This window comes from Pleurodeles waltl, chromosome 10 (genome assembly GCF_031143425.1).
Source record: "Pleurodeles waltl isolate 20211129_DDA chromosome 10, aPleWal1.hap1.20221129, whole genome shotgun sequence".
Classification (NCBI taxonomy): domain Eukaryota; kingdom Metazoa; phylum Chordata; class Amphibia; order Caudata; family Salamandridae; genus Pleurodeles; species Pleurodeles waltl.
In genome coordinates this window covers 401,098,808-401,121,360 of record NC_090449.1, presented here as the reverse complement: position 1 = coordinate 401,121,360, position 22,553 = coordinate 401,098,808, and the positions used below count along the sequence as shown (strand labels likewise).

General features: G+C 46.0%; 1 protein-coding gene across 2 annotated transcripts in view; it reads right to left on the bottom strand.

Moving 5' to 3' along the window:
• CRAMP1 (cramped chromatin regulator homolog 1) overlaps positions 1-22,553 on the bottom strand; it is a 982,369-nt gene that overhangs the window by 625,537 nt on the left and 334,279 nt on the right. For both annotated transcript variants that reach the window (XM_069210635.1, XM_069210634.1), the window contains exon 9: positions 12,375-12,456. In XM_069210635.1, coding sequence (XP_069066736.1) covers positions 12,375-12,456 — 82 coding nt within the window. The remainder of the gene's footprint in view (positions 1-12,374; positions 12,457-22,553) is intronic.

Here is a 22,553-nt window from a genome sequence, read left to right as displayed (position 1 = left end):
TTCGGACCAGGGGCCTGCTTTTGCCTCTAAGGCATTCAGGGACACCATGGCTTCGTTGGGGGTCCAACTCCAATTCTCGTCTCCATTTCATCCCGAGGGAAATTCTGTCGTGGAGCGTTTAAATCGTGATTTAAAGCAATCCTTAACAGCCAGGGTTATAGGTACGGGTCGTAGTTGGCTAGCCCACCTGTATGGAGTACAGAGAGCACTTAATAACTTGCCTAGAAGGTCACTGGGGGGTCGTACTTCATATGAGTGCCTGTTCGGAACACGAATGTATGTTCCTGATCTAGATGGTCCTGGTGTGGAGACGGCAGATACGCCCTTTGACATAAATGATTGTGTCACTGTTTTGCAGGATTTACAACAATTTCGTGAAGATAACTCTTCTGCGAGTGCTGCCTCCTCTGGAATTAAGGATGAGCCAGTAACACCTACTGGTTGGATACCCAGGATTGGGGATCTAGTGCGTGAAAAGGTTGCAGTAAAGAAAGAATTTGGTCCTTCTTATCGAGCACCTGTCCCGGTGTTGGGGGTGAGCGGCACGAGAACTGTGAATTTGCCGCCGCTGCAAGGGGCCAAAGGAAATCGTTTTGTTTCCATTGATAATGTCAAGTTACAACATGTGGCCGATTCTGCACAGCAGACCAAGAGGGACACCCAGTAGTTCCGGCATCCCTCTCACTACTGGGGAAGAAGTCCCGCTGCAGGTGATTAGCACCGACAATGTTTCCTCTCCGAGCTTGGGGAGGGTGGAAGATGATCTTGCGATTGTTCCACAGTCAACGATTGATAGATTCTTTTTCTCAAGTTGCTGTACGTTCTACTGATGTTTCTGAACATGTGATTTATAGCGTACCTAGGAGAGAACCTCCATCAGCTTCCTTGTTCACTGTTGCACCTTTTGCAAGAACTGCCTCTGGCTGCTTCAACGACGCGGATGCGGCTGTATCCAGCTCTTCGTCTTCGCTGTCTTCGATCCGAGGTCCACGTAAGCTACTAAGTTGGCTTAAACGTACATATTTTGTTGTTCCTTGGAACTATTTGTGGCTTTTTATGGCTGTACTGACTATTTTTTTATGGTTGGGATTTGTGGTTACCTTTTTTTCTGGTAATACATGGTCATTTTCTTCCTGATCGATCAGACATTGAGCACGTGGAGACTGTGTTGAGACCACATTTTTCGTCTCATATGGTTCGAAGAGACATATCCAATGTGAACATATCTGCGATACCAATTCCGGATGGAATTGTGTGGGATAAAGTAATGTTTGATATATATGGTCCCACTGAACTGATTCAAATACCGTATGTTCTTAAGTTATCAATGAATGATATTGTTATTCCAGGCATTGTTTCTGATGATTGGGATGTGAAGACAGTAGATGCTATGCTAAAAGATTTGTAATATTATACTGTCTATGACGATGAAGATGCTTACCAATTTAAAGATAATCATGGTGATATGTTTTGCTAAACCCATTATGGACACCACTTCATTCACAAAGCGAGTAGCCCTAAGTCCATCTTTAATTATGTACAATGGGAACATTGCTCGACTCCTCCACAAGGGAGTTCGAAAACGTATAATGATAAATTTGCATATTTTTCTGGGCATGATCAGCGTAACGCTAAGTCTTACTATTTTAAAGTGACACCGTATTCCAATAAGCAAATTTTGTTGACCGATACTAAATTACTGTATTCTAATTCGTTTGTATCTAAACTTTCGGTCGAAGGATATGAATACTGGTTGAAGACTGTTGACTTGAAAAGTGTTTGGGGTACGAAAAATTGGCAGATGCAAGGCAGAGATACATTATTTCGGGCATGCATTATCCCTGTGCAAATGATTTTCCTCAATGACACAGTACAACAGACTAGTTGTTTGGGCTTGGCGTCGATTAGAGAATTGACTTTGCCTAGCATACCTGTCCCTTCTAAATTAAATAACTGGCAGCACTATGTGAATGCTACTTTTAGTGAATTTACGCATTGGGTCCAGAATGGTACGCTTAACGCTTCATCGTTACATCCGGGCGGGTGGTTATTGTGGCCTGTAGACACTAATCAGTGTCATCAACGTTTTGTTACCTCTTCTGGGGGGTTCAGGACTAGTAGGGCAGACCCTCGTTACATTTCACCAGAACATGCAGATATAATAACTACATACAGTGTGGGGAAACTTTGTCAACAATGGTTGAAGTACTCCACGCTGGGTGCAGTTAAGTCACACCTCAAGTTACTGTCTAATGGTACTGATTTACAAGATTTCTTGTCAGGTCCCAAGGTGCCCCGGAGAAAAAGGTTCTTATACGAAGTGTATAATGAGTTTTGGAAACTTTCCCAGCAGGAGGCTGCTGCCCGGTTAAGACAGATTGATCAAGAAAATCTGCTGCAGACTTTGTCTGTTGTTGATAATGGCATGCATACCCTTTCTGACCGTGTTTACACGATTGACAGCATTGTCTCTTCTGCTATTGACATTATAAAATCAGACATGTCTTCTTTATATCATGGGCAGAGTCAGACACGATCTATCATGCAGCTGGGTTGGACTCTTCAGACCTTGAAGGCGGGTCGCGTTCCATGGCAGCACATTCGTGCCAGAGAGATCTTTATCTCTTTTAATTTGATTCGTCAACAACAACTGATGGCTAAAAAGGAAGCAACATATGTTATGTTAAATATTGAAAAATTAGAGAAACTGCCTTTCACGGTAGCTGAGATTCCGTCAGCTGAATGGTTGATCCATGGGGTTATTAATTTGCCTATCTCTACTTTGCAATTTACTTCGTGTTTCAAGCACATTCCGGTGGGTAGATATGAACTATTGGGAGACAGTTACATACACGAGGTGTGGGACCTTCCCTTTCAGTACAGATGTGTTAATGGTTTGAAGGAGGTTTTTCTTAGCGGCAGCGAATGCGAAGCTTCTGTCAGCCATTCAATGGTTTGTAAACAGCTGTCCTTGCACGGGGCGTGTAACGCTTCGATTGCTAACTTAGCTTGTTATCTGAAGGGAGTTCCAGTCCCGGTTATTAAAAACACTTTCCAGGTGCTTTCTAACGGCAGTTACATTGTTCTTAACAGCGAACGCTGCTGTGGCATGCGTGCCGGAATAGTTTACGTCGTTGTCGTCAACAAGGCCGTTACGTGCTGCGGGAATGTGTTGTTCCCCCCTACTGAATTAAGGGAGGTAGCGGACATCTGGCCTCATATTGCTACTTCCAAGGTTGATTTCGACAAGTTGAGTCGGCTGAAAGCTTTATTGTTTCAAAAGCATGTGGCCCTTACATCTGCTAGCGAGACCTACGCACTTCAAGTGGCAAGGTCATCGGCGGAGATACAGTCCCTTTTGAATACTAACTTTCCGAGTCACTTCGGTGAACTTGTGGGACGTATATTTAATGCATCTAGCACCAAGCCGTTGGTGTTGGTTTCGTTCACACCTTCTCTTCCGTATTCGGTTTGATACCTTCGGCTATACACTCTATTTTCGGAAGCATTTTTGGGGGTTTCCCAATTACTTTGGCTTTATTGGCTGGAGTTTTGCTATTGTTGCTATTTTTTCGCAATGGCTGTCCCGCCGCAACGAGATCCTGTATTGCTGCTCCCGTCAGCGCAGCTGTGTCGTGAACGCATGATGCAGTGTTTTGGAGCAACACTCCTGGCTTATTTGGAATGTGACTGGTCTTTGTTGTTCCGACCGGTTTTGGATTGTGTGTAACCCGTGTTTCGATGCCTTTGGTGCTGGTTTGAACATGCACTGGCTTTCTGTCTCTCACTGCAGCGCTCTCCAGTGGTTGATCTTGATCTGTTGATGTTCCCGATTAGGGCTCATTCCCAGACTTGTGCACTATGGTTGCGTTTGCTTCGTGAAGCGGATTATGAGATTCCCTTCCTGGAGGAAGATGGTTTTGTCTCTTTCCTTGGCACTACACGGGGTGCCGCCCTGAATGGTTTTGGGGCTTTGGAACACACCTGCTCCATGGTACTTTGTGGCGTGGATCTTCCGATATTGACATATCTCGAAGTGGAGGAGCTTCTACGTTCTATTGCTTCTGTCTGACAATTGGATTTTTTTCTCTCTCTCCCGACTAAATTGACTCTACATTGCAATTCGCTCTATCGTCACATGTTTCCTAAATTTATGACTTTGTTGTCTTCTCATCTTGTCGAAATGTTGGGTTTAAATTTAGGTCATGTTTTTTTTTTTTATGTTGTTAGAACCACTTGCTACCGACAAGGGGAGGGTGTAGTGTGGTCAGTTTTACGTATATTTTGCGCATTAGCTTTAGGCCTTAGGCCTCTGCACACTTTGCCCTAAATATATTTTATTCATTTGCTAACAGCTTAGAGCCTCTGTGCACTTTACTCTAAATGCTTTCTATTAGGCTTCGTACTGTTATTTTACAGAATAGCCAGTTCTACGGTGTTGTTTTTTATTCATATCACACTGTTTTGCCTACTTCAGCACTGGAGTTCTTCATAACATATTCACTCTGTGCTTTAGTCAAGGATACAGTCTGGTACATTGCCGATAGACGTGGTAGGAGTCTAGACTTGCCATTCCTGCGCAGGAACATTTTGTGATCACGATGACATGTTAGCTATAAAATCACTTCCTTGTCCCAATACATGCAAGAGGGAGATTCCGACCAGGGAACCACAACTAGACGCTGACTGCCTCGTTGCAGATGCTGAACCAGATCACAGGCCTTTGCTCAGGTATGAGTGTGTCCGTCTCCCTAGTGATACAGAAAGGCAAGCTAGAAGCTTAACATGCTGTGCTCTAAATAGAACAAGCAGAGGGAGAGTAGAAACGGTTAGGAATTAGGATAGCTTTATTTCTATGTTTTACTCTCCTGGTTACTATATCAATCCTACTATGTTGTATTGTTCTGGTTATTGCGGCTCACGCCTTAATATCTAAAATACAGTCGTTTTATTAAAACATTATATAAAACTTATACTGTCTTTGTCATTTGTATATGAGACCATATTGTGAATGAGAGAGTTGGTTTGGATCTGAGTGACCACGACTTCCCTGAGAAGTTCCAAAGATGTCATGCGCTCGGCTGCCCAATCATTTCTTCCCCGTGGGAGAAATGAGGCACTGCTAGTTAGCCGGAGCAACAACCGGATTTAGGGTGGCAGAGTTCCTTACACGTGGGTCAGACTCAGTCCCCCACACCGTTATCGATCCGGCTGCCTAGAAATCCAGTAGTCTCATTTAGGATAATGAGAGCCCACGCGACAGTATAAGGTGTAAGTACCATAGGTACCCACCACACACCAGGCCAGCTTCCTACACGTATCATTTGCAGTTTTAGTGGCTACCTTTCAAGTTCAGCAGAGGAAGCCAATATTTGTAGGATTTCAGCCACAGCGTCAGCCCATCAAATCTACTTGCACATAGCCAGCTTGCTGGTCACAAACCCCCATTTTCATTCTTTTGGTTAATATAACATGTTTTAGCATTCCTTTGAGCAAGAGATTATGGGGTTACAAATAGAGAGACATACATTTTGTGTGTTTGGGCATTTTTTCCCTTGAATTTTCCAACAGAATATGTTTTCAAGGATTCCTATTTAATTATGTGCAACACTGCTTCCATTTCAGCAGCAAGAAAAAAAAACAGTTATTACATCTCCCTCCATGTGTCACTGTATGCATTCCTGGAAAGCCTGTACACCACGAAAGTAATAGCCATTATTTATTAATCAATGTATTGCTGAAAAGATTGTGGGTTATACAAAGTTCTCGCACAAACTTCAAATGCAGGTTTCCTCATATCTTGCAAGCGGTATATAGCTACATCCACTGACATGCTTCATCCGAACAGTGTATAGCCCTGAAACATCTGCGGTGCTGAAAGGAATGCATACGCTGTATCAGAAAAAGTGTTGTTCCCTCTTCCACATTATTATAGAGGGCAGTTTACCAAGGGGAGCCACAATAATTGATCTATATATTATGATGAAATCATGTGTATATATTTTTTCACTGAAAAAACAGTGGAGTTACTGCTGCAAATGAATACAAAAAAACTACTTAAACTTTCAAGTTATGGTTAGGACTGGAATCCATCATCACTCACAAAACAGACATGCAAACAGAAACCTTCACACCACAAGCATTGCTCTTGACCTCACCCTCACTCAGACAGATGGAATTAAAAATACCTTAAATATTTTTACAGATGAGATTACATATCATATTACACTTAAGACCATGAGCGAGACAACTATGCTTGTAGTATTATGTATTGATTTCAGCAGTTTATTAAAATTATGTTGTGCTTTTCAATGTTACTTACTAGAATATTGTGAGGTCAGTAGCACTGTACTGGATGTAAAATGTCTGGTGTGCAACTTATTGAATCTGCAAACAGCAACAGGAGCAACAAAGATCCCTAGTCCAATAGTGCACCTTTACTTTTTTCCCTAAATTTGATTTGGGAATCCACTCAAATTCTGCAAACTAACCACTCAGAACTCTAAAATGCAAACTCTTTTGCCCACACCAGAACATTCTTAATCACTAATTTCTCAAAAAACAGTTCTTTCAGCACATTCTAAATACACCTCAGTTGGGCCGTTTTTGGAAGGGCTGAAGACCAAAGAACCCTATGGTAGTCAAAATGGTAAATGTCACTTTGGGGAACACCCTATTTTTAAAGCATCACTTAAAGTCTAAAGTCTGCAATGCTCTTTCTGTATTTGTCGATGGGTGACCAAAAATTTTTGGCAAATGGACCTTTGCATTAAAATAGTATGAAAAAAGGAATCTGGAATGAAGCATGGTATCTATCTTTGGAAAACGTAAGGAAGGGTGCTTTAATTGAGAAAGCCTATATCTCAGACTCATCTGGTGGAGTTACAGACAGAACAAAAGCAGTCTTCCACAAGATGATTTGGAAGAAGAGTTGAGGAACAGACTAAACTGGTTCTCTCACAAGGGCTCTAAGAACTATGTTCAGTTCCCAACAAGGTGGTTGTTTGGTTCATGGAGGATAAAGTATAAAGAAGCCTCTCAAACTCTTTAACGATTCTTATTGTGCAGAATACAGGTTTAAAAGGGAGTGTTTCTGGATGTTGCAGTCAAATGCACCCGGACTGAAAAATATATGAGGTCTGATTAGGCCAGATGAAGTAAATATGGTCAGAAATAATATGCACTCATTTGCAGTGGATCTCAAGCATATTTATTTTGCCTAAGTGCAAAATCTATTCCAATTGAAATTTTATGTATTAATGGAATCAGCACTAGCTGCCTGGAGGGCCCATAGATATTGCGGACGCAGATTTAATACTCCAAACTCTAGGTTTGAAGAAGCCAGGCTTTAAGTACAAGAAGGATGCTTTGTGATTCAGCACTTAGGCACCATCCTTCAGTAGGAGATATGGATCGCCAAAACTGGCCCACAACAGAGTGACTAGGATGAGGCAGCGGGATTCCCATTTGGCCTTTCAGAGGATTCTGGCAATCAACAGGATTGTTGCAAAGCTGCAGGAAAATATCCATGATCAAGGCATTAAAAGAGCTTCCCCTTGGGTTGATTGATATCTTTCTATTTGTGAAGTAAGCATTTTGGGTTCTAAGGAAGAATGAATGGTCTAATTCTGGAATGCTCCATTTTACCAGCAACCTGGAGTCTATCTCCAAATAGTGGCAGTCTGTGTTCTTAGAGCATCTACCCGCATGTTGTGCAATCCAGGTAAGAGTCCCACTTTGTGCACTATTAAATGCCACCACTTTTGAGCTTCCTGCAACAGTTTTCAGATATTGGTCCTCTTTGCTTGGCAAATTAGTGCTAAGTTGTAGCAATGTCAGTATCTGTGCTTATCAATATTTACTGGTTTTAGACCTACTCTTGGAAGACTCTTAATGCCACTCATACTTCTCTTAGTTATAACAAGTTTATGTGGAGAGACTTTCTGTTGGCTTCGGATCACGTGCTGTCGCAGTCTGAAAATACGAATTTTACCCTTTTAGGGAGGCACCCACTGACAAATGAATCTTAGGGTTTTCAACATGCAGATCTTGTCCTACAACAATGTGATCTAACATTAACCACAAGAGATCTTTTTTTTTTTTTTTTTTACTGGAGTTTGAAGCACAGGCAGCCACCAAAGATCTAACTGATCCTGCAAAAAGAGGATTCACAAGCACTTCAGGAATGCACAACAACATCATTCCTAACAGTACTTTGTATTTTCGAGCTGTAATCTGACTTCAAGTGAAGGTCTCACATGATGGAAATGCTTTGACTGTGTTCGCACATATCTGTGTGTCTAAGTACAACATTCTTTGGAAGGCATAAGAATCAATTTCCTAATGTTTAGAGTTAATCTGAGCTGGTAAAAGAGGTTAACAGTTTCTTTAATTGAACCATCTAGTTCTTGGATCACATGCGCTTTACTCCAGCAAATTCTCCAAGTATGGAAAAACTCACGCTTTGAGTCGACATAAAAGGGGATGCCATTTGGGTGAAGCTTTCTGTAAAGATCCGCAAAGCAAATTTGACTCCAAATGGGAAGGGCTTGAATTATTAATGTGGACCACTGACCATAAAACTGAAGTACTTTGATAAGAATAGATTGATATTGTATTGCATTATTTACATAGCACTTACCACTCCCATGTGGAGCACTGAAGTGCTTTGCATACACAGGCAGCAAGCTACACAACGTAGGGTGTGTAGTTGGAAGGGTGCTCTATTTATTTTTCATCCTATGTGGGAAATGCTTCCATTGTGTGATGACCACTGGGGTGCAGTTATGGGATGCAGGGCCTCGTAGTGGTGTGGATGAAGAGGTGTGAGACAGCTGCTCAGTTTATATGTGAGAATATGTGGACTCCAGGTCTATTGACAAAATGCAACCTCTTGCATTGAAAGATAGAAATACATCTAGCAACATTACCATTATGACGCTCTGCCTCTTGATGAATTTTTTGCGAGCCCAAGTTCTTAAACAGGGCGTTAGTCTCCTGCCTTTATATTTATGAGGAAGAACCTCTAATGGAATCCTTGGTTCTGCTAGGCTCTTAGAACATGCTCAAGTTTGATTTTGAGGAGCTTATTCAGGATTTCTCTTTGTAGTGCCTCCAAGTAAAAACGCTTTTCTTTCTATGGACTGGCGGGCGGAAAACCGTAGTGGAGGTTTTCCATCCAAAAGAGTTTGGTGGGTGGCGGAGCTCAAAATTAGTCCCTAAATGTTGGTTCCATGTATATTAAGAATCTAGCCCACATATAGGGTATGCATTATAATGCATGGCTTGACTCTTCGTTTCCTAATAGCACTGCCATCAGGGCACAAGTGATTCTCAATTTGTTTAAACACTTACTATTAATAAGTATATTGCTAAAGCATGATGTGCACAGTCACTTGTAGACAGTAAGTTTCCAAGAAATGTCCAAAAACCTACTATATAGTTTATTGCCAAATAATATGTGAAAACTGGGTTTTAGAAAACATATTATTAGCACATCACCAAGTAAAGTGTTCTGATTTTTTTTCATCCTATTAAAATATTTTTTTCATCACACAGAAGTACAAAAAAATTAGCTTTCAAAACTACTGAAATATATTTTGAAATGTTTGTTCAGCGGACATAGTTATTTAACAGTTGTGTGTTAGGAAAAACCTGACACGGTACAGCCTTTCATTCCACACTCTTTGTACAGCAGGTAAGACAATTCACCTTACAAAATCCCAGAACTCACCAGTCATAAGGAAAAGTAACTTTTAAGAAGACAAAACAACTGTCTCTGAACACAGAGAAAATGTGACAGGATAAGAACAAGATTTAAAGGTGTCCTTATTGCTCCTTCACTTGCTGACTTAATAAAACACTTGCCAGAAGGGGCAAGGTCTTAAAAATAGCTTCATCTAATAAAATATGACTTGCCATAGCAAGTGGGCGAGTAGATTTTTCGAGGCCTGGAGAGGTCAAGTAGTGTCACAAACCAGGTTTGACAAGCTCAGGTGGGAGCTACTAGGATCATTGTGAGAGAGATTTGCCTGAGCTTCCGAACCAGAAATGGAAGTAGAGGGAGAGGTGGATGTAGTAAAGTACCCTCTTTTTAGCATGGTTCCCCCAACTTTTTGCCTGCTGTCAGTGTGTTTCGACTTTGTTCAATGGGATCAGGCTAACCGGGACACCAATGACTGTGCTCTCTCCTTCTAAATTTGGTTGTTGCTGACTTTACACACCCCACAATTGGCACACTGGTGCCCAGATGTAAGTCCCTAGTCTATGGAATCTAGGTACCCCAGTGTTTTATGCTACCCATGGAAGCCAAAGCAAACTGTGTCTGCAGGACTGCCATTGCAGCCTGCGTGAAAAGGTGCACTGCACCAGGTCGCTGTAAGTCACCCCTATGGCAGGACCTCCTAGCACAGAGGGCGGTGCAGGTACCTGTGTGTGAGGGCACCCCTGCATGAGCAGAGGTGGCCCCATGAACTCCAGCTCCATTTTCCCTGACATTTTGAGTGTGGAGAAGCCACTATAACCGTATACTGGACATAGGTCAATACCAATGTCCAAGCTACATAATGGTAGCTCCGAACCTAGGCATGTTTGCTATCAAACATGTCGGAATCATACCCCAATACAGTTGCCAGTATTGGTTGAATGATTCCATGCACTCTGGGGGCTCCTTAGAGGACCCCCAGCTTTGCTCCTACCAGTTTACACGGTTTTCCCAGGCAGCCTGCACTGCTGCCATCCTGCAGACAGGTTTCTGCCCTCTTGCTGCTTGAGCAGCTCAAGCCCAGGAAGGCAAAACAAAGGAATTCCTGTGGAAGAGGGAGGTAACACCCTCTCCCTTGGAAATAAGTGTTACATGGCTTTTGAGGGGTAGCCTCCCCATGGCACTGGTATGCTTTGAAGGGCACATTTGGTGCCCTCCTTGTATAAACCAGTTTGCACCAGTCCAGGGACCCCCCTGGTCCCTGCTCTGGCACGAAACTGGACAAAGGAAAGGGGAGTAACCACTCCCCTGTCCATCACCGCCCCAGGGGTGGTGCCCAGAGCTCCTCCAAGTGGCCACTTGATTCTGCCATCTTGAATCCAAGATGGACAGAGGCCTCTGGGAGCATCTGAGTCCGACATGCAAGATTCCAGCAGGATTCCTCTGCATTGTTTACTTCACCTTCTGGCCACTGGAACTGCAACTGGACCCTCCAGGAACCGACAATCTGCATCTACAGCCACAAGACTGTTCTGCAACATTGTTTCTCTGGCTCCTTCCAGCAACATTTCCCCGGCTGTGCATCCTCTGAGGGAGGCAAGTCTTCAGTCAGCACAAGAAGCAAGAAGGAATATCACTTGAAGTGAAGGAGTCATTCCCCTGCATCCACAGGGACCAACTGTAATGACGACTGGGTGCGTGGATCTCCTCTCCAGAGCTGTGGGGATTCTGCATGATGCGGTGGTCTGGAGTGGTCCCATTGGTCCTCTCTATCAGCTGTCCAACTTGGGAGACAGTATGCCCTTGCCGCTCCATGCAGGACAGTACCCTCATGCACTGCATCTCTTGCAGTTACCAAGGCTTGTTGGCATCTCCTCCAAGGGATCTTCAGGCTCCATGTAGCCACAGCCCCCAGCCCTCTTCCCTGCGACGCACAGCCCTCTGCGTGCTTCTCCAGCGACGTGGGACTCCTTTCTAGGTGTGATGCGTAGGCCTCACCACAACTCCTGTGCTTGCTGTCTGTGGGTCACCTGTGGGGGGCTGCCTCCACTTCCTGCGACTCTCCTTACTGCGGACGGTCACCCGGGACTCCTTCCCATGGGTTGAGTCCCTCTGGATCCTGCTGGTCCCAGACAGCTCCACATTTCTTCTACAACATTTGCCTTTGCCAAGACATGTTGGTGTTTTTTCTACATCACTGATTGACTCCAATTCTTCCTCCGGCGTGGAACGTTGACTGCATCACTTCCGGAACTGCACTGCTGACTGTCTTCGTTCATCTTCGACCTGGTCCTGCATCCACAGATGGGTGGATAGTGGCTCCCGTCACGACTGGACTCTCCAAAGTGAACTGGACTTGGAGAGGATTTTGCACGACCCAGATAAGACTGCAAGAAAACAAAAGTGGATCCTCGTAGAGGATGCCCTGTAAAGGAAGAGGACCAAGCCCAATTCACAATAGGGATGATAGTCCATGCACACCCCGTGACTGGAAAGACTACTTCGAAGAAAAACAACTTGCGCAACCGGACAACACTGGATGGCAGAAGTATGCAGAGTATGCCTATCTACAGTCATACATGCCTCAGAATACTTACACTGCGCCTTGGTAAATATACATTAAGATCTGTTACAATTGAAACGTCACTTAAGGAATCAGAGAAAAAGATACAACACGTGTTTCCTGCAGGGCCCATTTCTGCTTCAGAAACTCAATGAGGCTGGAGACCTTCCGATGAAGCTCTACCATCATTCTAAGGAAAGACAGAAGGAAAAATAAAAAAATCAAAGGAATATAAACTTGTCAAATAAATATGCATTGTATGTCATTATTTAATACTACATAAAAAGAGCATAACATGTCATTTTTGCTTCCTTTCTCTCTTTTCAGCCAGGAACCAAAAGATAATTATGTTGGTCTTCGACCCATTACACTGAGGAACAAGTTACTTACCTACTTTAACTTTCCTTCTGGTAAAGATTCAACACCTTTTGAATATTCCTAAAGCATCAGATTGGATCCAGAAGAACAAATTATTTACCTTCAGTAGAGGCATATTCTTATTGCAGATTCCTTACTTTAGAATTTCCCCCAGGAGTCAGACTGGACCCAGAGATTTTTATTTGAGCAGTACCCTTGCACACCATAAGATGGCATCGGTCGGTTCCGCATCTGTCATTGGCATCGCAGCTTTCCACATCAGAAGCTCAGAGACACGAAGAACACGGAGACTGGTGTGCCAGAACGAGGACCAAGAAAAGGAAGTCCATGTCCCTAGATATTACCTAAGGTAAGAAACTTGTTCATCCGATAGAGACTTCTAGTAGCTGGTTCCTTACTTTAGAATAGATACCCAAGCAATACCATCCCCAGAGGTGGGTTTGCGAACCAAGATCATTTTAAGAAGTCCTGCAGGACCGAACAGCCAAAGTAACCGTCCCTGCGGACTGGACTGTCAAGACAATAGTGTTATGTGACTGTGTGGAGGGACTCCCATGTTGCTGCCTGGCAGACGGCCAAGGCTGGAACTAGGTGTGCTCATGTCGTGGTTGTGGCAGCATTCAAACCAAAACCTACGGGGTTGCTTCTTACCCAAAGCGTAGCATATTGTGATGCAGAGAACAACCCATCTAGAGATGCTCCTTGTAAGGAAATGCCTCCTTGGCATGGTTACCCCCTGACTTTTTGCCCTTTGTTGATGCCAGTTATGTCTGAAAGTGTGCTCGGTTCCTGCTAACCAGGCCCCAGCACCAATGTTATTTCCCTAAACTGTACCTTTGTTCCCACAATTGTATTGTATTGTATTGTAATCGTATTTATATAGCGCTTACTACCCCTGACGAGGCGTCGCACAACCCTGACACCCAGATAAGTCCCTTGCAAATGGTACCCCTGGTACCAAGGGCCCTGATGCCACGGAAGGTCTCTAAGGGCTGCAGCATGTCTTATGCCACCCTGGGGACCCCTCACCCAGCACATGCACACTGTCTCACAGCTTGTGGGTGCTGGTGGGGAGAAATTACTAAGTCGACATAGCACCCCCCTCAGAGTGCCATGCCTACCTCACACTGCCTGTCGCATAGGTAAGTCACCCCTCTAGCAGGCCTTACTGCCATAAGGCAGGGTGCACTATACCACAGGTGAGGGCATACGTGCATGAGCACTATGCCCCTACAGTGTCCAAGCAAAACCTTAGACATTTTAAGTGCAGGGTAGCCATAAAGAGCATATGGTCTGGGAGTTTGTCACACACGAACTCCACAGTTCCATAATGGCTACACTGGAATCTGGGAAGTTTGGTATCAAACTTCTCAGCACAATAAATGCACACTGATGCCAGTGTGGGATTTCTTGTAAAATGCACCCAGAGGGTATCTTAGAGATGCCCCCTGAATACCAGTCCGACTCCTAGTGCTAGGCTGACCAGTTTCTGCAAGCCTGCCACAACCAGACGAGTTTCTGGCCACATGGGGAAAGTGCCCTTGTCACTCTGGCCAGGAACAAACACTGTACTGGTGAAGGCGCTTCTCACCTCCCCCTGCAGGAACTCTAACACCTAGCGGTGAGGCTCAAAGGCTCATGCCTTTTGTTACAGCACCCCAGGACATCCCAGCTAGTGGAGATGCCCGCCCCTTCAGCCACTGCCCCCACTTTTGGCAGCACGGCTGGAGGAGATAATGAGAAAAACAATGAGGAGTCACCCACCAGTCAGGACTGCCCCTAAGGTGCCCTGAGCTGAGGTGATCCCTGCCTTTAGAAATCCTCCATCTTGCGATTGGAGGATTCCCCAATAGGATTAGGGATGTGCCCTCCTCCACTCAGGAAGGAGGCACAAAGAGGGTGTAGACACCCTCCAGGTGTGTAGCCAGTGGCTAATGCCCTCCTGACCTACACACACCCCTAAATCTGGTATTTAGGGGAGACCCAGGACATCAGATTCCTGCAACCTACTACAAAGAAGAAGGACTGCTGACCTGAAAGCCCTGCAGAGATGACAGCAACTGACTTGGCCCCAGCCCTACCGGCCTGTATCCAGACTCAAAGATCCTGCACAGCAAAGCATCCGACAGGGACCAACGACCTCTGAAGCTTCAGAGGACTGCCCTGAACCGAAGGACCAAGAAACTCCAGAGAACAGCGGCACTATTCACCTACAGCAACATTTTTGCAACTTTGAAGCAACTTTTAAAGAACTCACTCTTCCCGCCGGAAGCGCAAGACTTCACCCTCTGCACCCAGCGCCCGGGCTTGAGCTCCAGAGAACCAACACTGCAGAGCGGACTCCCAGGTGACTGCGACCTCGTGAGTAACCTGAGACGACCCCCCCCTGCACTCCCACAGTGACGCCTGCAGAGAGGATACAGAGGCTCCCCCTGACCGCGACTGCCTGGAACAAAGAACCAGACACCTGGGCCAAGCACTGCACCCGCAGCCCCCAGGACCGAGAGGAACCGAACTCCAGTGGAGGAGTAACCATCAGGCAACCCTCTGCCTTGCCCAGTCGGTGGCTGGCCAGAAAAGCCCCCGTGCCCTGCTTGCATTGCTTCCTATGGCAAACCCGACGGCAACTTTGCACACTGCACCCGGCCGCCCCTGTGCCGCTGAGGGTGAGTTTTGTGTGCTTTTGTCCCCCCCCCCCCCCCAGTGCTCTACAAAACCCCCCTTGGTCTGCTCCCCGAGGACGCAGGTACTTACCTGCCAGCAGACCACACCCAGAGCACCCCTCTTCTCCATAGGCACCTATGTGTTTTGGGCCCTCCTTTGGTCTCTGCACCTGACCGGCCCTGTGTTGCTGGTGCGGTGACTTTGGGGTTGCCTTGAACCCCCAACGGTGGGCTGCTTATGCCCAGGAAACTGAATTTGTAAGTGCTTTACTTACTTCAGAAACTTAACCTTACTTACCTCCTGTCAACATCAGGGCAGTGCGTGCTCTACGGGCGACAAAAATGCAAAAACCCAGCCTTTATACAAGAGCTTAAGTCATGCATTGTGTTTATATGCAGTATGTTAACCTTTTGCATTGCAGAGTTTAACCTTGAAAAACCCTATTAATGATGTTTGCAATAACTGTTCATTTGCAAGGTATTGCTGCAGGCTTACTGAGTGTGTTAGGGTGTGGTCCCTTTCTAGGACCTTCTAGAAGCTTTCCCTGCAGCATGGCTGGGTGTGGTTTGTGGGCTGGGCCAGACTCTATAAGGGAGCCAGCCCAGCTCCACATGCTCACTATTCAGAGGTCCCGGTGCGGAGCAGCAGCAACTTCCTGAGCTCCTGTTTCGGAGGCCTACCTTGATGTTCCCGGCCTACCCCGCTTTATACTGGTGATCCTTGAGCAGGGCGGTAAGGCGGAGGTCAGGCTGGGCCTCCGACCCCATTCTCAAAGACTCTTGAGTTTTGGGCCTACTTGTGAAACTTTCAGAGTGCGCGATTCATTGCTCTCATGTAAACCTTAGCATTCAAATTGGCAACAGCTTGCGCAATCATTTCATGGCATTTGCATATTTTTGTTCGAATCGGCAGTGTGCGCTTTTCATTTCCAGCATGTAAAACTTCAGATCGGCAACAGTGTGCGCAATCATTTCATGGTAATTAAAACTTTGGTGTGTTGTGTTTGTTGAGGTGCACTCATTTATCTCCCGCTTTTGGATTTTCTGTGAAGATGCTTAATTCAAAATGTGACATTCTTTGTGCATGTTAAGTCCCTAGTACAATTCCTATTGTTTTTCAGGGAATGTTTCAGATAGCCCTTTGTCCTCATGTATAAATGCAATGTTTGTTCTGAAACATTATTCTAGAAGGTTCTTGTATTTCTAGACAGTATGTGATATTTCATGAAAAGCTCCTATGGAACATTGTACTAACCCATTCTTGATTTTTTCCAGGTACCTAGATTTCTTGAGGCCTAGTGTAAGGAAATGCCTCCTTGGCATGGTTGCCCCCTGACTTTTTGCTTTTGCTGATGCTATGTTTACAATTGAAAGTGTGCTGAGGCCTGCTAACCAGGCCCCAGCACCAGTGTTCTTTCCCTAACCTGTACTTTTGTATCCACAATTGGCAGACCCTGGCATCCAGATAAGTCCCTTGTAACTGGTACTTCTAGTACCAAGGGCCCTGATGCCAAGGAAGGTCTCTAAGGGCTGCAGCATGTCTTATGCCACCCTGGAGACCTCTCACTCAGCACAGACACCCTGCTTGCCAGCTTGTGTGTGCTAGTGAGGACAAAACGAGTAAGTCGACATGGCACTCCCCTCAGGGTGCCATGCCAGCCTCTCACTGCCTATGCAGTATAGGTAAGACACCCCTCTAGCAGGCCTTACAGCCCTAAGGCAGGGTGCACTATACCATAGGTGAGGGTACCAGTGCATGAGCATGGTACCCCTACAGTGTCTAAACAAAACCTTAGACATTGTAAGTGCAGGGTAGCCATAAGAGTATATGGTCTGGGAGTTTGTCAAACACGAACTCCACAGCACCATAATGGCTACACTGAAAACTGGGAAGTTTGGTATCAAACTTCTCAGCACAATAAATGCACACTGATGCCAGTGTACATTTTATTGTAAAACACACCCCAGAGGGCACCTTAGAGGTGCCCCCTGAAACTTAACCGACTATCTGTGTAGGCTGACTAGTTTTAGCAGCCTGCCACAAACCGAGACATGTTGCTGGCCCCATGGGGAGAGTGCCTTTGTCACTCTGAGGCCAGTAACAAAGCCTGCACTGGGTGGAGATGCTAACACCTCCCCCAGGCAGGAATTGTCAGACCTGGCGGTGAGCCTCAAAGGCTCACCTCCTTTGTGCCAACCCAGCAGGACACTCCAGCTAGTGGAGTTGCCCGCCCCCTCCGGCCAGGCCCCACTTTTGGCGGCAAGGCCGGAGAAAATAATGAGAAAAACAAGGAGGAGTCACTGGCCAGTCAGGACAGCCCCTAAGGTGTCCTGAGCTGAAGTGACTCTAACTTTTAGAAATCCTCCATCTTGCAGATGGAGGATTCCCCCAATAGGGTTAGGATTGTGACCCCCTCCCCTTGGGAGGAGGCACAAAGAGGGTGTACCCACCCTCAGGGCTAGTAGCCATTGGCTACTAACCCCCCAGACCTAAACACGCCCTTAAATTTAGTATTTAAGGGCTACCCTGAACCCTAGAAAATTAGATTCCTGCAACTACAAGAAGAAGGACTGCCTAGCTGAAAAACCCCTGCAGAGGAAGACCAGAAGACGACAACTGCCTTGGCTCCAGAAACTCACCGGCCTGTCTCCTGCCTTCCAAAGATCCTGCTCCAGCGACGCCTTCCAAAGGGACCAGCGACCTCGACATCCTCTGAGGACTGCCCCTGCTTCGAAAAGACAAGAAACTCCCGAGGACAGCGGACCTGCTCCAAGAAAAGCTGCAACTTTGTTTCCAGCAGCTTTAAAGAACCCTGCAAGCTCCCCGCAAGAAGCGTGAGACTTGCAACACTGCACCCGGCGACCCCGACTCGGCTGGTGGCGATCCAACACCTCAGGAGGGACCCCAGGACTACTCTAAGACTGTGAGTACAAAAACCTGTCCCCCCTGAGCCCCCACAGCGCCGCCTGCAGAGGGAATCCCGAGGCTTCCCCTGACCGCGACTCTTTGAATCCTAAGTCCCGACACCTGGGAGAGACCCTGCACCCGCAGCCCCCAGGACCTGAAGGACCGGACTTTCACTGGAGGAGTGACCCCCAGGAGTCCCTCTCCCTTGACCAAGTGGAGGTTTCCCCGAGGAACCCCCCCCTTGCCTGCCTGCAGCGCTGAAGAGATCCCTAGATCTCCCATTGACTTCCATTACAAACCCGACGCTTGTTTCTACACTGCACCCGGCCGCCCCCGCGCTGCTGAGGGTGAAATTTCTGTGTGGGCTTGTGTCCCCCCCGGTGCCCTGCAAAACCCCCCTGGTCTGCCCTCCGAAGACGCGGGTACTTACCTGCAAGCAGACCGGAACCGGGGCACCCCCTTCTCTCCATTCTAGCCTATGTGTTTTGGGCACCACTTTGAACTCTGCACCTGACCGGCCCTGAGCTGCTGGTGTGGGGACTTTGGGGTTGCTCTGAACCCCCAACGGTGGGCTACCTTGGACCAAGAACTAAGCCCTGTAAGTGTCTTACTTACCTGGTTAACCTAACAAATACTTACCTCCCCTAGGAACTGTGAAAATTGCACTAAGTGTCCACTTTTAAAACAGCTATTTGTGAATAACTTGAAAAGTATACATGCAATTTTGATGATTTGAAGTTCCTAAAGTACTTACCTGCAATACCTTTCGAATGAGATATTACTTGTAGAATTTGAACCTGTGGTTCTTAAAATAAACTAAGAAAAGATATTTTTCTATATAAAAACCTATTGGCTGGATTTGTCTCTGAGTGTGTGTACCTCATTTATTGTCTATGTGTATGTACAACAAATGCTTAACACTACTCCTTGGATAAGCCTACTGCTCGACCACACTACCACAAAATAGAGCATTAGTATTATCTCTTTTTGCCACTATCTTACCTCTAAGGGGAACCCTTGGACTCTGTGCATGCTATTCCTTACTTTGAAATAGCACATACAGAGCCAACTTCCTACATTGGTGGATCAGCGGTGGGGTACAAGACTTTGCATTTGCTGGACTACTCAGCCAATACCTGATCACACGACAAATTCCAAAATTGTCATTAGAAATTCATTTTTGCAATTTGAAATTTTTCTAAATTCTTAAAAGTCCTGCTAGGGCCTTGTGTGTTAAGTCCCTGTTTAGCATTGTCTTTTAGAGTTTAAAAGTTTGTTAAAGGTTTGAAATTAGATTCTAGAAACAGTTTTAGATTCTTAAAAAAGTATTCCAACTCTTAGCAGAATAATGTCTGATACAGAGATGCAGGTGGTGGAACTCGACACCACACCTTACCTCCATCTTAAGATGAGGGAGCTAAGGTCTCTCTGTAATATAAAGAAAATAACCATTGGCTCCAGACCTACCAAAATTCAGCTCCAGGAGCTGTTGGCAGAGTTTGAAAAAGCCAACCCCTCTGATGATGACATCACAGAGGAAGAAATTAGTGACTTGGAGGCCAATGTCCCTCCTCCAGTCCTAAATAGGGAGAACAGGACCCCTCAAGTCCTGTCTCCAACTGTGTTAGTCAGAAATGGTGAGTCCCTCACAGGAGGGTCCCACATTTCTGAAATCACTGAGGATGCTCTCAGTGAAGATGACCTCCTGTTAGCCAGGATGGCCAGAAGATTGGCTTTAGAGAGACAGCTCCTAGCCATAGAAAGGGAAAGACAAGAGATGGGCCTAGGACCCATCAATGGTGGCAGCAATATAAATAGGGTCAGAGATTCTCCTGACATGTTAAAAATCCCCAAAGGGATTGTGACAAAATATGAAGATGGTGATGACATCACCAAATGGTTCACAGCTTTTGAGAGGGCTTGTGTAACCAGAAAAGTGAACAGATCTCACTGGGGTGCTCTCCTTTGGGAAATGTTCACTGGAAAGTGTAGGGATAGACTCCTCACGCTCTCTGGAAAAGATGCAGAATCTTATGACCTCATGAAGGGTACCCTGATTGAGGGCTTTGGATTCTCCACTGAGGAGTACAGGATTAGGTTCAGGGGGGCTCAAAAATCCTCGAGCCAGACCTGGGTTGACTTTGTTGACTACTCAGTGAAAACACTAGATGGTTGGATTCAAGGCAGTGGTGTAAGTAATTATGATGGGCTGTACAATTTATTTGTGAAAGAACACCTATTGAGTAATTGTTTCAATGATAAACTGCATCAGCATCTGGTAGACCTAGGACCAATTTCTCCCCAAGAATTGGGAAAGAAGGCGGACCATTGGGTCAAGACAAGGGTGTCCAAGACTTCAACAGGGGGTGACCAAAAGAAAGGGGTCACAAAGACTCCCCAGGGGAAGGGTGATGAGACAACCAAAACTAAAAATAGTAAAGAGTCTTCTACAGGCCCCCAAAAACCTGCACAGGAGGGTGGGCCCAGAGCCTCTTCACAAAACAATGGGTACAAGGGTAAAAACTTTGATCCCAAAAAGGCCTGGTGTCATAGCTGTAAACAGCATGGACACCAAACTGGAGACAAGGCCTGTCCCAAGAAAGGTTCCACTCCAAACTCCCATCCAGATAACACTGGTATGGCTAGTCTCCAAGTGGGATCAACAGTGTGCCCAGAGCAAATCAGGGTCCACACGGAAGCTACTCTAGTTTCTGAGGGTGGGGTGGATTTAGCCACACTAGCTGTCTGGCCGCCTAACATGCAAAAATACAGACAGCAACTCTTAATTAATGGGACTAGAATAGAGGGCCTGAGGGATACAGGTGCCAGTGTCACCATGGTGACAGAGAAACTGGTTTCCCCTGGCCAATACCTGACTGGAAAAACTTACACAGTCACCAACGCTGACAATCAGAGAAAAGTACATCCCATGGCAATGGTTACTTTAGAATGGGGAGGGGTCAATGGCCTGAAACAGGTGGTGGTCTCCTCAAATATCCCAGTGGACTGTCTGCTTGGAAATGACCTGGAGTCCTCAGCATGGGCTGAGGTAGAACTAAAAACCCATGCAGCAATGCTGGGTATCCCTGAACTGGTGTGTGTGAAAACAAGAGCACATTGCAAGGCACAGGGTGAACAAGTAGAGCTGGAGTCTGGAAGAATGGCCCAGCCTACCAAGAGGAAAGGAAAGTCAGTTGGGAAACCAACTGCAACACAGCAAAAGAAAGGGAACCTCTCTTCTCAGGAAGAAGTTCTGCCCTCTGAGGGAACTGAGCCTTTGGAGCTTGAACCTTATCAGGTTGAGCTCTTAGGCCCAGGGGGACCCTCAAGGGAGGAGCTGTGTAAGGGACAAGAAACCTGTCCCTCTCTTGAAGGCCTTAGGCAGCAAGCTGCTGAAGAGTCCAAAGGCAAGAAAAATGGAACGCATAGGGTCTATTGGGAAGATGGACTCCTGTACACTGAGGCCAGAGACCCCAAACCTGGTGCCACTAGGAGAGTGGTAGTGCCTCAGCTGTTCAGGAAGTTCATCCTAACATTGGCCCATGACATTCCCCTTGCTGGACATTTGGGACAAACCAAGACGTGGGAGAGGTTAGTCAACCACTTCTACTGGCCCAATATGTCCAACATGGTTAAGGAGTTTTGCCTCTCCTGCCCCACCTGTCAAGCCAGTGGTAAGACAGGTGGGCATCCAAAGGCCCCCCTCATTCCACTTCCAGTGGTGGGGGTGCCCTTTGAAAGAGTGGGTGTGGACATAGTTGGTCCACTAGAACCTCCCACAGCCTCAGGAAATATGTATATCCTGGTAGTAGTGGATCATGCTACCAGGTATCCTGAAGCTATTCCCCTTAGGTCGACTACTGCCCCTGCAGTAGCCAAGGCCCTCATTGGTATCTTTACCAGAGTGGGTTTCCCTAAGGAGGTGGTGTCTGACAGAGGTACCAACTTCATGTCAGCATACCTAAAGCACATGTGGAATGAGTGTGGAGTGACTTATAAATTCACTACACCATACCATCCACAAACTAATGGCTTGGTTGAGAGATTCAACAAGACATTAAAAGGCATGATCATGGGGCTCCCAGAAAAGCTCAAAAGGAGATGGGATGTCCTCTTGCCATGTCTGCTTTTCGCTTACAGAGAGGTGCCACAGAAGGGAGTAGGATTCTCACCCTTTGAACTTCTGTTTGGTCATCCTGTAAGGGGACCACTTGCCCTTGTTAAAGAAGGCTGGGAGAGACCTCTCCATGAGCCTAAACAGGACATAGTGGACTATGTACTTGGCCTTCGCTCTAGAATGGCAGAGTACATGGAAAAGGCAACCAAAAACCTTGAGGC